The sequence below is a fragment of the Patella vulgata genome, chromosome 5, assembly GCF_932274485.2.
Source record: "Patella vulgata chromosome 5, xgPatVulg1.2, whole genome shotgun sequence".
Classification (NCBI taxonomy): Eukaryota; Metazoa; Mollusca; class Gastropoda; family Patellidae; genus Patella; species Patella vulgata.
The window spans coordinates 17175390-17190477 of NC_065883.2; the positions used below are offsets into that span (position 1 = coordinate 17175390).

General features: G+C 34.2%; 1 protein-coding gene across 1 annotated transcript; it reads right to left on the reverse strand.

The window, feature by feature from the left end:
* Window positions 1-403: 403 nt before the first annotated feature.
* On the reverse strand, window positions 404-10498 carry LOC126820976 (uncharacterized). The gene is made up of 3 exons (XM_050549212.1): window positions 10387-10498; window positions 1929-3739; window positions 404-1583 (listed from the first exon to the last, which is right to left on the reverse strand). Exons 2-3 carry the CDS (start codon window positions 3737-3739, stop codon window positions 1535-1537), a joined length of 1860 nt encoding a protein of 619 aa, XP_050405169.1. The 5' UTR covers window positions 10387-10498; the 3' UTR covers window positions 404-1534.
* Window positions 10499-15088: the final 4590 nt, after the last annotated feature.

Consider the following 15088-nt stretch of genomic DNA (forward strand, 5'->3'; position numbering starts at 1 on the left):
ACAATGTACCATCAATCTTCAAATAGCCGTATTAACAGACATATACTTTAATACATTATCACTTTCCACAAAAATAAATGTTGATAATGATATGTAATACCATATTCAATTAACTCATCTTCTTATCAAAGAACTAGGCAATGAAACGTATTTTTGATTCGATGCCATCCATATCAAATTTGCACACTTCCTGGTCGATTAAAGGGTTTCTATTGATTATGTGTCTTATTCCTGATATACTCGAAATCGCGTACTTCGTCGGGGAATTTTAGATAATGTTTACAGCGGGCGTAAAAAGCTGACAATCCGTTTAATGAACTATACACATGGGCATTAAAATGGAAAACAAAATTTTATTACTATAATTTTATTTCCGTTTATCAGTGAACCCTTTTTTAAGAACCACAACATTATCAATCAAACTTGACAATACCACTACTGTTGAATTACTACTGTTTATAAACATAATAGGACCATTGTTAGATCCATAAATTATTATTTTTAAAACTGTAAGGCGTATATATCGTGTTATTTCGTTAACTTAAATATATGTACCCGTAAACCAAAATAATTAAAAAAAAGTTTGCAGCTTCCAAAAACAACAAAACCTATATATAGTTTTAACTCTTTAAAGGTTTATAATGTATTTTTAATACCTTCAAGTGTTAACAATGATCATGTCTACCTTGACGCAATCAACAAGCAATAATATATTTACTTGGGGCTGGTTGTTCAAACATGGAGTTAACGGATCGTACGGAAAGAAAGTCTGTTTGACAAGGGCATTAGTCGGCTGCCAGTCGACCCTTAGCAAAAAGTCCTATAGTGTTTTCTGTAAATTCTACAGTTATCTTTTTGTCTTTAATCAAGTTTTGTGAACAGACTGCACAGTTGTCCCACTTTATTCATCGAATGTAAAAATTTGAAATTCAGCCAATGACCAATCAGTCTTCTCTTGGATTAACTTTAATCAGTCCTTTAGCTAACGGATAATGCAATTGCCTTTCCAGCAACAGAAATTTAACGGGCCGTTAACAACACGTCAGCAAGATAACGATCCTTTCGAGTTTAACGGATCGTTAAAATAGCCGAGTTTTGGCCATAATAGCCCCTTAACACCAACTGAATTTAACAAAACATAAATTCTTCTGGATGTGTTTGAATCGTCCCCAATACATCTAGTGTTATTCACCATTTTCCCCACAATACACATTGGTTTTACATCTCATTCTAATGAGCATATAATATTTCTCCAACATTTTGATACACTATTAGATATTGTCTCTATATCGTTTATTAGGATTTCCCAGCATTCAATAAATACATGTTTACATTTCGCGCCCACCTCTATTCGATCCTGTAGCAGTTATATGACAAAAGTAATGCAATCCGTCAAATGTTAACTTTTATATTATGTACAAAATGTTTCACGGGATTGTCACCAGACCGAAACTGTTTGCCCTTGGTGTACCGACGACACAGGGCAGATAAGACGTCACCATTTCGTAGGATTGACTGCAACCCCCGGCTTTATCTAACTCCAACTTGAAACATGACCACCACAAGCTGGTGAGCATTGCTGCCTAAAAAAAAAAAAAAAAAAAAATATAAGAATGTTATTAAGTCTTTGTACTAATCATGCATTGGGTTTTAATTATTATACGTGTACCATGGAATTACTGAGCAAGCTTGCTCTACCTAGGGATCTTTTACGTGCACACCTAAGTGTACACCGGTCCTCAGGTTTTGATCCCATTATGTATATAGATGCTGTTCCTTGCAAGGTCCTCCGTCCTGCACCGCTGAGATTGAACCTGGAATCTCCTGGTTGCAGAGCCAGCGCATTACTCAAAATGTTTTATTGGTTCATAAAAGTAGGATTTTAATAGTGCTAAGAACAGAAGTAATTTATGTAAAAATACACTTACACAACGTTGCATAGAAAATCACACCAGTTGAACTCTGGTAGTGGACTTGGGGCTGGTGTAGTAATGATTTGGATTGGTGACCCTGTTGTCACTGTTAGAAAATTCACCGTTGCTAAATTTAGTGAGAAAGCGCCCTTACTAACAGCCGGCCTACTTGGTGTCGTGGTTCCAGAGTTCACTGTACTTTCTCCCCTCGATTCATTTACCGAACCAGTTGGCTTTTGTAGGTCTAAAGATTCCAACATTGATGGTTCTCCTGATGCTACTGATGATGAATTTCCTGTTGCTGCTACTGATGATTTTACTGCTGCTATCGACGGCTCCCCTACTGCAGCTACTGACGATTCTCCTGATGCTACTGCAGATAGATCGTTTACAGTGTCTGTTATAGAGACATCATTCACAAACGAACTGGAAATATAATTAATACTTGAATCAAGTTGAATGATTCTTGAATCTCGCTGTTTGATTTCTAAGTCACTCATCGATTCTGTTGCTAATATCTGAACTCTAGATGGCAGTATTTGAGTACTTGATTGAAAACCATAGTCTGACGTTTCTATGACTATAGTATTTTGTATTTCCGTGGATGGTGTTGCGTAGTCTTTTGTCACAGTTCGGTTGATTTCAGTATTTGAAATGGGTATTTCAGCCAATTTTGCAATTGGCCGCTGGTCATTTTCAGGTTTTAAAGCTGACTTTGCGATATGAAATGAAGCTGAATTTAAAACCCGAATGCTACCATCTGAACTGTCTAGGCTGCCAAAAGTGGAAATCACCCCACTTGCATGGTCCTGGTTAAAAGAAGTTGAGACTTCTGTTGTGGATGCACTGTCTGGGTATACTTTAAAAGAAGATTCCACAACCAAATTTTCCGGGGATCTTTCTGCTTGTGATGTCGCGATGGTCTTGATTGCAACTGACTGTTTCTCAAATATTTTCTCTGCCAAAACCGTGTTTTCAAGCATAAGCGCATCTAACAAATTTGTTGGTTCTATCTTAATATCATTTGTTTCTGATACTGATTGTACATGACTCATTTGTATGGGATGTGCGCCAAAGGAATCAATTGAGTTACTTATATCATCATTATCATGAATGGTAGATGATGGTCTAAGTTCTGATTTGAGAGGGTTCAGAGTTCCATTAGGTAACACAACCGAGTCTTCAGATAGTACGTTTGATGTCTTGTTACTTGATCTGATTGATTTATGCCCCATGTTCTGTGCTGATGCACTTTGTTGCGGTTCAATTGTATTAACACGATTGCTGTCAACATAGATCACTGGCAAACCCAACTCGCTCGGGTTTTTGTGAATAGCATTGTTAGAAGATTTGTTTTCACTAGAGTTCGATTGCTTTTTTGAAATACTTAGTTCTTTGTTCCACAAATATTCAAATATTGATTGTCCATCTAATATTTCAAACGCATACTTTGGGTATTTGCTGCCAAGTTTCATTTTGTACAGTTTGTCTAGAGTGTCAGCTACCACTGGTTTTCCTAAATTCATAAAATTCACCCCCGTCTTTTGTATGTGTTTCAATAGCATTTCCTTCTTTAAAAGTTTATTTTTATTGTAAGCAGCAGTATTGCTGACTGCATTGTCGTTCGAGTCTGTGGTGTTCTTATTGACAACGTCCTCTAACACAAAATTGACTATCTCGTCTAATACATCATCGGTTGTATGGTTAACAGGCCCATCATTGTATATCTGTGTAGTATTTTTAGCGTCCTTAGTAACGGGCATACACGTGCTTGAATATATATCTAACAGAATCAAGGCAACACTGCAAAAAACTGTTCCCTTCATCTGAAAAACACAAGTACGAGCTATGTTAACAATAAAATAAAACCAAGTACGAACTATCCAAACCATTAGACAAAATTCCAAGTCCTAAAAAACGGTATAGGCAAAGTATGTTAACAATAAAATAAAACCAAGTACGAACTATCCAAACCATTAGACAAAATTCCAAGTCCTAAAAAACGGTATAGGCAAAGTAGTGTAATCAGCAAATGGACTGTTCACCGTGTACAAAATACACGACAAACAGTATGAAATAACAATAATACCGTGACTAGGATAATTCAGCACAAACACCATATTTACAATTGTATATCATATATTTGTGATCCATGCACCTTTAGGCGAAAAAAGGACAATCGGCCAAATCTGTGTCAGTGTCACAACATACATTTTAAACGATCTTTTTCAGAAGAAAAGTGTACACACAAATCTTGTTGCAGACACTGATGGAGTACAGAATTCATAACCTTGGTTCGAAATGGCACACACAGGCACTTCAAGGGAATTGAGACAATTGCGCAGAATGGAAATTTTATGTTAGGAGATTGGATGACGTATTTTGTACTTAATGAAACCCTTTTACGCCTTCGTGACGAAGAAAAATATAAAAATAACAAAACTACCCATCAGCAATATTTTACAATATACTCGCACGCTCTGTGAACAAATGTACCCCCAGGCTATTTTAAGCGCAAACCATAAAATAACAAAGCTTAAAAGCCTAATAACGTTCTTGTGAAAAGATTTATTTTAGTCGTAAAAATATACACTATTTCATTCAAGAATCATTTTAAAATGAATTACTTGTACTCAATGAACAGTTTAAAACCCGTGGAGAATCTACATTCAGATTTTAAGAATTGATTGAAGTAAAAGTTTAATAAACTTGAAATTAAATATGTATAATGCTTGGTAGGTAGAGAAGGATTACCTAGTTTAAACTTTAAACCCCATTTAATAATATAATATGTCATTCCAAATGTTCAGTCCGCTCACGGATGTAGGATTAAATCTTTTGTCTAGACTTGTACGTCTTATATTTGACTGCCCTAGATAGAATTTGGGAATAATTATCCTTCAGGCACAGCTCAAGCCAATCCAATATTTGGAGGTATTTTTAAATAATAAAAGCGACACATTCAAAAAATGAATATGCGAGACAAATTAATGTTGTCATATTTTGTAATTTGAGTTTAAAATTTAAAGAAAAATAACAGAAAAATAGCGATGAAGCAAATTAGCAATATAATCAAATGTCAATTAGGTTTTTGTATGTTGTACTACATTGATGCCGAACATATTTTCTTTGAGGCCGGTGTTCAAATTCTTGATGTTATAGACGTTTGAATTGTTAGCGTCTGTTCAAACCCTTTCAATTTAACCAGACAGAGACCTTTTTAGATTGGGATGAAAACATCCTCATCAATTAATTATAGACTCTTTGAGCGTTAACAATAATATGCTTCCTTAATATTTGTTTAAAATCAACAGTATTTGCGTAACCACTTTTTGTAAGTATATATTTGAAACACTCCAGATATATATATATACACGAAAAAAAATCATATTATGGAAGCTCTATACAAACTGGACACGTGGAGTAGAACTATATTAAACAATGTTACAGGCGTTAAAAAAACTTGTGCTTTCAGTGAATTGGTCTTAAAAATTATGATGTTTTGTGATTAGAGAAAAATATTCAACGTTAAAAAAACTTGTGGTTTCAGTGAATTGGTCTTAAAAATTATGATGTTTTGTGATTAGAGAAAAATATTCATCGTTAATAACCGTTTTACACAACAATTAATTGTTATTTCAATAAATAACAGAGCAGTTGAATAGGATGTGTAACTTGATTATATTATCGGTACGTATATTTGGGAACCACGTGGGTCCACTAAGCAATGAGTCGATTCCTGTGCTCGTCGAGAAAGTTCCTCGGATTTTAATTCACACTTGCTTGCTCATTCTTTCAGGCTATTATTTTGAACCTGACCCGAAAATTACTGCTGAATTTAAATCTATGTGGCCTAATTTTAAGAATTGGAAATTAAAATAAAATCTCTCAGTTACCTTTAAGTAATGCTCTACTGTAGAGTACCCGACACAGTATTCGTATACCCTCTAGAACTCATGGGAGAGCATCTCATTTGAAATGTATCTGAGGTACGTTTGTGGAAAACATGCACTTGTACATTTCTTAAAAGTGTGTTTTTACGTTGACCAATACTTGGCACACGATCTACGCCATAAATAAATTTGATTGATCAGCGCCAGATCAGAGAAGCCATTCCAAACTTTATTACAATAACTATGTCTTTGATATTTCAAAGGTACGACACAAGTATGGCATAATCTGAATTTTTTCAGTCCAGTCGTCAACAATGTACATTGATTGATTGTTAAACACGTAACTAAATTCCTGTTAAATCAGGTCAATCAGTCAATGTGCGTCATGATTTTGATATTGTTGATCATGGATTACCAGAATATGCGTGGACTAAAAATTCAGCAGTGCAATATTTGTTAGTTGGATGAACTATTCAATCGACAAATGTCAGTCATCAATAAGTGATATAGTCATCAGTGTATGTGTGGGGGAGTGGGAGGGATCCGCTGCTCTGTTGTTCTAATACATTGAAAAGGTTGATTTTCCTTGATATTTCTCTCTAAATGAGATATTTTACACACCAAAACATCGTTGTGGTACAGTTATAATACACATGGTTGTGTTGTTTTCTAATACATTAATACAAGTTTGTGTTTGTTTTGCATCAACAAAAACTTGTGTAAATCCTGTGTTTTGTTTCATAGTTTTAACACAAGTAATGTGTATGTTTCTATAATTACTAAATACGATGTGCTAAGTCGCTTTCTACTTTGTTATCTGTAATAATTTGATTTTTTATTTAAATACTATTTCTATTCAGGATATGGGGTTGGGGCAAGACCTAGCCTATGTAAAACCCCTCTCCCTGAATTTGAATTTTGGTGAATTCATTCCAACTTTAACTTGATTTCTGTAAGATCGTTCCGTTACTTTTCAGTGTATAAATTGAGAGTGCGATACCTGTAATGTCTCCTCTAAAACAACGTCTTTTATAAAGTATAATGAAATAGAGATAATTGTTTTAGTCGATTGTTATTTAATTATGAACTATTTAATTAATTATCTCTAAAAGTTTATTCTGATTATACGCGGTGTTTATTTTCACATCTTGTTTCAGACAATAAATAGACACAGTTACGCAATTACAATGTCAGCACTTGCAGTTGGATAATGGCATGAATGACTGCCAACTATGTATTATAGAGGAAGTTAATAAAATATATTATAGAGGAAGACTTTTATTATGTATGCATATTAAATTTTATAGGTTAACAGCTTGGCACTGTGGTTTTCAAATATGTTACCATTTAAAGAGTGAACAGAACACATATAGGCCATATAGACTGGATACACTTGCTGTTAGGTTATTTTGCTCTAGACTCATATAATGCTTGTGAGACTGACATCAGAGTGGTCATTCAGTGGGCAAATTGGTGATGCGTGTAAAAGATTACATAGCAATTTGAATTTGAAACAGGAATAGGCAATAATGCTGCCTGACTAAAATACTGTCCCTTGCACTTTCATTCACATGTAGTCATACATGTTAGTTTCAAAATGCAATCTTTTATTAAATAATGCTCTTGTCATTTCCTTCCCTAGACTCAGTATTTTACTTGTATTGTGCCATCTAAATAAATCCCCTGTGTCCGCGGAGAAGTAGCTAGTAAATATTGATACCAACCAAAGAAGGCAACCTTACATTCTCAATATAAAGCCATCAAATTCTTTTATAAATCTGAAAATACGACTTTTACTGTGGAAACTCAAAAGTTATCTGTCACCATTGCTTTCTTTAATGGATTTTCTGCTTAATGTCCAATACAGTGCCCTCTAAAGACATTGCTTTGCTGGATAGACTGCAGTGTATATGAGACCTTGGTTTGTTATCCCGCCACCACTGACATGGGGAACTATGCTGGAAAATCCAGAACTCTCTCAGCCAACACAGGGATCAAACAAGGACCTCCATGTAAGCTAGCCATCGCCTTACACTCACTGCAATACTGTGGACCCCCCTTGCTTATGTCTTGTATATAGATATTTTGTACATATTATTTATTATTTTCTCTTATATTTTTATTTCATTTTTTTTAATAACCTGTTATCTTGGTATTTTATTATTCAATTATTTAATTTACAAACGTATCATTTTATGTTTGGTTTTTTTTAATGATGAGAGGGTTTTATATTTTTTTTAAAATTTTGCAATAGTGCAAATTTCTTTGGTTAGTTGTTCTGTGTATGCTAGTTATTTCTAGATGCCTCACAAATCACTTGAATATAAATTTAAACCCTTATATTTCATTTGTTAGTTGCGCTTTTAAGTTTTTGAAATTCTTCAAATTTAGTGCTAAAATACAACACAAGCTTTTGTTGGTGGTTATAATGTAGTTTGTATGAAATAACCCTAGTTTCAGAAATTTGAACACAAGTTTCAGAAATTTTAACAGAAATTTGAACACAAGTTTCAGAAATTTTAACAGAAATTTGAACACAAGTTTCAGTAATTTGAACACAAGTAATGTGTAGATTTTCACACAAATTTCAACACAAATTTGTGTTATTTGACCAAATTTAACACGAATTTTTGTATTGGTTCAACATTGAATACAAGTTTGTGTGGTTTCAACACTAGTTTGTGTTATTAAATAGAGACACCTAAATTGTGTTGTTTCAACACAAGCTCTTTTTCTGTGTAGTAATTTATAGATTCTTAAGGGCTATTAATAGTGGCCTAAACACGCCCTTTTGTGTAGCAATTTCAGTTCCACTGTAAAATATGTAAGGATGCATACATGGGTCCCGTAGTTACGTGCCATCCATTTAATATTATCTACGCCGACATTTTAATTAGTGTCAATTACTCCGATTATGTCAGCTTGCTTTATTCATGCGCGATACATCTCTGTTGAACCCGAATAATACGTATTTATATATTTCGTGGCTAACATGATACAATTTAATTCCTAATATTTCACTTGCGATGAGGTGTCTTTTGGCGGAAAACGAGGGGCCGTAGAAACCCAAACGGTTGGATAGTCGTCCCTATAATAATATTATGTTTAAAAAAATATTTCGAGTGATAATAACAATATCTCGATGATAACCACCATCGTGTATTGATAAAAATTATATTTTATTCGTTTTTGATACCACCACACTTCACATTGATTTTAGCCGAAGCAAACTGGTTCAGATCAAGTTTTATACATACACCACGTGGAGTTGTATCCGATATTAATTTCAATATGAACGTAGCCTTGGACTTGGCATCTTCCAAATACAAAGTTGTGCGCTTGCCTGTGGACGACTACAACACAATAAACACGCACATGACCTGCATAAAAAACTGATTCTGTAAATGGGATTAAAATTCTCGAAACCTAGATTAAAGTGGCCACATTATCTGGGTTAAATACAGGTTAGTATCCTAACTTTAACCCTAGTCTCGAGAAGATCTAGATTTGATTACTGTACATTTTGAAAGAACTAATTTATATATTGCTTACAGAAATGCAAAACACAAAGAACGAGTATCGGATTACTGTAATGGAATTTTAGTATGTGGGCCGCGGAATCCGTCTTAGCTGAATGAGATCTGGATAATAATCTGATGCCAATTCTTATTAAACAATGCGGCTCGGGAAGTAAAATATCTGACTATTTAGGTCAAAATAAAAAGATTGTTCAATTAATTAAAACTGGGACCAAATACTGGAAATTAAATTTGAAATAAAAGTCTGTTGGAACTAATCACGAAGCGATATGGCTAATACAAATTAGATATCCTTACGGAATAAATAATTAATATTTAATCCTTTGCCTCGATGTTTGATAGAATTGATTCGTTGGATTTTAATCACGTACACACTTTGGGAGTTTTGAGGATGTTATTAATCTGTTGTAAAAATGCCGGTGTTACAAAACAGTAATACAAAAACAATAAAATGCGAAACAAATACGATTTCAAATTTAGACAAAAAATACTGATTAATCAATTGACTATTATATCTTTACCATAAAATTCTTTGTGACGTAACTATGTAAGGAATTCTAATAATACGGCGTTCGATTAATTAATTAATTAATATAACAGTTAATTGGAATCCAGTTATAAATTTTAAATCTTTGGAATTAGATAATTTATTATTTTTTTTAAATGTCAATGTGAAAATCGAAAATTTGGGTATTACGTAAGGTAGTATCGAAAATAGAAGTTCTACTACATATAACAAACTTGATTACATATTACTAGCAATTAAAATGGGATAACGAACCCTGGTTACACGTTACTAATTATTAAAATAGAGTAACGAACCTTGATTAGTAACGAACCTTGATTACATATTACTAGGAAATAAAATAAGATAACAAACATTGATTCCATATTACACCTTGATTACATATTACTAGTAAATGAAATAAGACGAAAAACCTTGATTACACATTACTATCTTCTTTGAGCGGCATTTAGTAATTAAAATAAGATAAAAACCCTTGATTACATATTACTAGTAATTAAAATAGGATAACAAACCTTGAAATTGTGTGGTGATCTGCGCACAAGATATATTCCAACCGATACGAGAAAAACAACAAATAAAAGTTAGTCATTGTCCATGAAAGACACGCGTCCAACAAACCCTCATTTAACGACTAGTAATTTATCTCAGCTAGTTTGTCTTTTATAAAACGCTCGAGGAAAATTGTACCTGTCAGTTTTTTGACGATAATAGCGCGCACATTAATCTAAGGTTAGCGCTTCTATTTATGTTGTTACAGCCGAACAAACAAAATGAGTTCATTATAAATTATCAAAAAGTCTCATGAAGTCAGTTTTATGATGAATATCATTTTCTTTTATAGGGTGGGTTTAACTGCGCTGTGCATTACGTCGTTTGGTACTGATCTCATAATATTTTAACTTAATCATGGAGCTTTTTTCCTTAGGGATGGGTGACGTCAGCTAAAAATTTAATTCACTAAAACAAACTACAATGCGACCTACAGACATAAGATTGTATGCCTCATAAAATTTTGAATTATATCCGGAGTTGGGTTTCTTAAAGCTATAAAGCTAAATATAAATCTGTCCTGTTCACGATATTATTTTTGAAACGTCCTTGGGCCTTTCCGAGAGCAAATTATAAAAGATACAATATGGTCTATATTACTAGTGATAACAATATATCTAGTATCATATATATATTTAGTTCACTGCACGTGAAAGACAGGTAACGCAAGTGGTGAGCGATGCTAGTATCTACTGTTAAAATAGCTGCATTTGTGACGAAATATCCAGGGCCCTGTTTCACGAAATTTTAACTAAAGATAAAATCCAAATTTTAGTAGATACTTCAATTTTGATTGGCTAAGCACTAAAATCAATCTAATATTATCCAATCAAATTACTAAAATTTGGATTTTATCTTAGTTAAAATTTCGTGAAACAGACCCCTGGGCCGGTTGTAGAAGTTACAGGATATGAATACATTGCAACAGCTGCGGGACCCCTTTCTAGTGTGCGGTCCAATTTGGGGAAATTGGTCAAAATAAATGAGCCAAAAACCGGCCCACGACTTATTCCACGCTATTAGATGCTCAGATGGATTATTATCCCGCGCCGAACGAAGTTAGGGAGGGATATTGAAATGGGGTTCGTCCGTCCGTCCGTCCGCTTTCGTTTCCGGAGCATATCTCATAAACCGTTCACGATATCTTTCTGAAACTTTGCACACACATCAACCTATTACAGTAGTTGTGCCTTTTGCCATTTAGGAATTTCTGAGATTTATATTTTTTGTGTTTCCATGGAAACAAATTTGACTTAGTTTTTGGTGTATAATTTTGTTTCCGGAGCATATCTCATAAACCGTTCAAGATATCTTTCTGAAACTTTGCACACACATCAACCTATTACAGTAGGTGTGCCTTTTGCCATTTAGGAATTTCTGGGATTGATATTTTGTGTGTTTCCATGGAAACCAAAATGACTTAGTTTTTGGTGTACAATTTGGTTTCCGGAGCATATCTCATAAACTGTTCAAGATATCTTTCTGAAACTTTGCACACACATCAACCTATTACAGTAGTTGTGCCTTTTGCTAATTAGGAATTTCTGGGATTTATATTTTTTGTGTTTCCATGGAAACACATTTGACTTAGTTTTTGGTGTACACTTTTGTTTCCGGAGCATATCTCATAAAACGTTCAACATATTTTTCTGAAACTTTGCACACACATCAACCCGTTACAGTAGTTGTGCCTTTTGCTATTTAGGAATTTCTGGGATTGATATTTTGTGTGTTTCCATGGAAACAAATTTTACTTAGTTTTTGGTGTACAATTTTGTTTCTGGAGCATATCTCATAAATCGTTCAAGATATCTTCATGGCACTTATTTTGAATTTCTCAGATTTGATAATTTTATGTGTTTCCATGGAAACAGATTTGACTGTTCAAGATACCTTTAAAATAATTTTACCCATTATTTTATTTTCTGAAATCCAGCCTTCCATCCTGATTTTGTTTCTGGAGCATATTTTATTATCTGTTCAAGAAATCTTTTTGAAACTTTGTACAAACATTAACCTATTATAGTATTTTATTTTCTGGTGTATAAGTTTATTGTTTAACATACAGCAGCTAATTGAGGTAGGCAAAGGTTACAGGGAGTAGCGACCCTGCCTTGCCGAGCTACTGTGATCAGAGTATGAAATTCTGTAAATTGATATTCCATGTGTCGGAATATGAGATTTGTCTAAAGCTCCAGTTCCCTCCACTTGCAAAATATCTATATTTTCTATGTAGTCATGTCTAATTTTTAAAACCAGAGCTTAATGTCATAAATTATCTCAAATCTTCTAGTAAATAGCAATCAGTCATTAGTTTTCAGAAATAGAGAGCAATATCTACTAAACAGGGCCACAATATTAGGACCAGTGACACTGTTTGCGAAATCTGATACATTTTTATATTGATTACCAATAGCATAAACAAGTTATTTTTCCTTATTTCTTTCAAACAAGTGCAAGGGCGCGGGATGTTGTTTAAAATTGAATTAAGACAAAATAATATTTTTTAAAAAAAACCTAGATAATCTCCCGCGAAACTTAAAGATGGAGTCGTCCAACAATAAAGGTGGTGATTAGGCTATTGTAGATTGCAAAATAGTGGAAAGTTCAACTTTAAAGAAAATTTTATGTTTACCATATAATAGATGTTGGCAGATTCTGACTAGAAAAAGAAACGAGAGAAGAGAATAAGAATCTATGGAGTGGCATAGATCAATCCAGTTTCAGTTTATTTTTTGTAAATACTGAACGGCAATGAACCATTTTCGAATACTATTCCTATTAGAGATTAACTTTTATAATCTTGGGGGTGGATGGCCAAATGGTTAGCACGTGCGTGCTGCATCATAAGATCTGTCATTGAATCAACTGGTGTGGTTTCGAATCCCCGGTTGTACGTGACAATGAGTAGGGTCACCTGTCCAACCGCGTTGGTTTTCTCCGGGTCCTCCGGTGTCCTCCCACTGCTAAAGACCACTACGCGCAAGCGAACTACTGAAATAAAATTGAACCATGTGTTAGTCCCGAAATGACATTGTGTCGAGTGGACTTTAAACCCCATCTCTCTCTCTCTCTCTTTATAATCTTGTTTGCAAAGCATTCGTATATCGCACGCCCAGGGACCGCAATGTCATCGTCATTACAGATATTTATTAATATTGTAGGCTAGTTTCTATCCCCAACGGCTGGATGTTGGAAGGCGTTGGATCTCGTAAGGCATTTTTATTCCTTTAAAAGCTATCCCCATTACACCAAAATATACAAAACAAATATAAATTCAGTATATCTGAAATTGAAAACTTTATTTTTATCATTGTTACTAGTATGCAATATACAACACAGAACCCCATTTTTATGTCCTCTTGATTTGTAGATATCGAAACACCACATATTGTAGGTGTGATTAGTTTTGTGCACAAAAAGCAGCAACCAAAAACTCTGTCCAGAGCTGCGCACACGTGCTTTAACCGTTAGAAGTGTAATGCTGCTATGAATTTTGATCGAACAATTATAAGGCTTGGCGGGCTTTTCGGTTCCACCCAATTAACACCACTAAACATCGCTTAAAGGACAATATTGGTGCCATTCATAATTAAATATGTGATAAAACTTGTTAAACACGTTCCAAATTATAATTTTAACACAAGAGATCATTGCTACGATAGATGGATAATCAAGTTTTTAATAAAAGGAAGTGACGAATACAAAAGGAAAACACGAGTTATCCTTCTATACAACTGACTGAAGTGACGAGTGATAACAGATACACGGGCGAATTTCTGCTCACTAATAATTCCTTCGAAGACCAAAAGTTGTTATATGTGACTGTGAGAAGATATCTGACAATTCAAAAAAGTAATTAAATGTTACTAGATAAGAGAACACGAGAAAAGTAGAAATAGTCCGTAGGGCGTGTATCTTATCACTTCAGTCAGTTATATAACTTGTATTTTCCTTTTGCGTTCGTTACTTTGGTTTGTCGAAACCTTGATTACGCATCTATCATAACAATGAGCTCTGTGTTAAAATTATATTTGGAACGTGTTAAACCAGCTCTATCACATATGTGATAATGACTGAGACCAATATCGTCCTTAAATATCTTATACTCAGGAGTCATTGCCCTGTAATTATATTTAGAACCGATATAGTATGAAAAGGTTATCGCATATAGCCACACCCCTGTCTTCTTAGTATAAATGGTTTATTACCTTCAACTGATCTGACTGTTTAAATTTGGGCATGATAGATTTCATTAATTGTAATAACTCCATATATATGAGTCACTGGAGAATATCTCCACTCTCAGCTGATGCCTACAGAAAGTGAACACATAAATACCTTTGTAGTAAAATGTTTAGGTCAAAGATTAAAGACAAGATGGACCTCATTTACTGGACATCAATTCCTAATTCATCCATGGCTATGGGACTCTCCCGAATTTCAAAGTCAGGAACGTGTCTAGACTTCTTCAGACGTCATGTGGGGACTTTGACAAGACAGCTGTGGCTCTGACAAACCTGTGAGAAGCCGAGTGCGTGTTAAAATGTAGATACTGTGTGCCATTTCAAGTTTTATTTATATTATAATTTTGTTTACATCATTCGGAATACAAAGAGCAAAGACGGCGTTCCCTAACAATACTGACAACGGGTAACAGAGCTA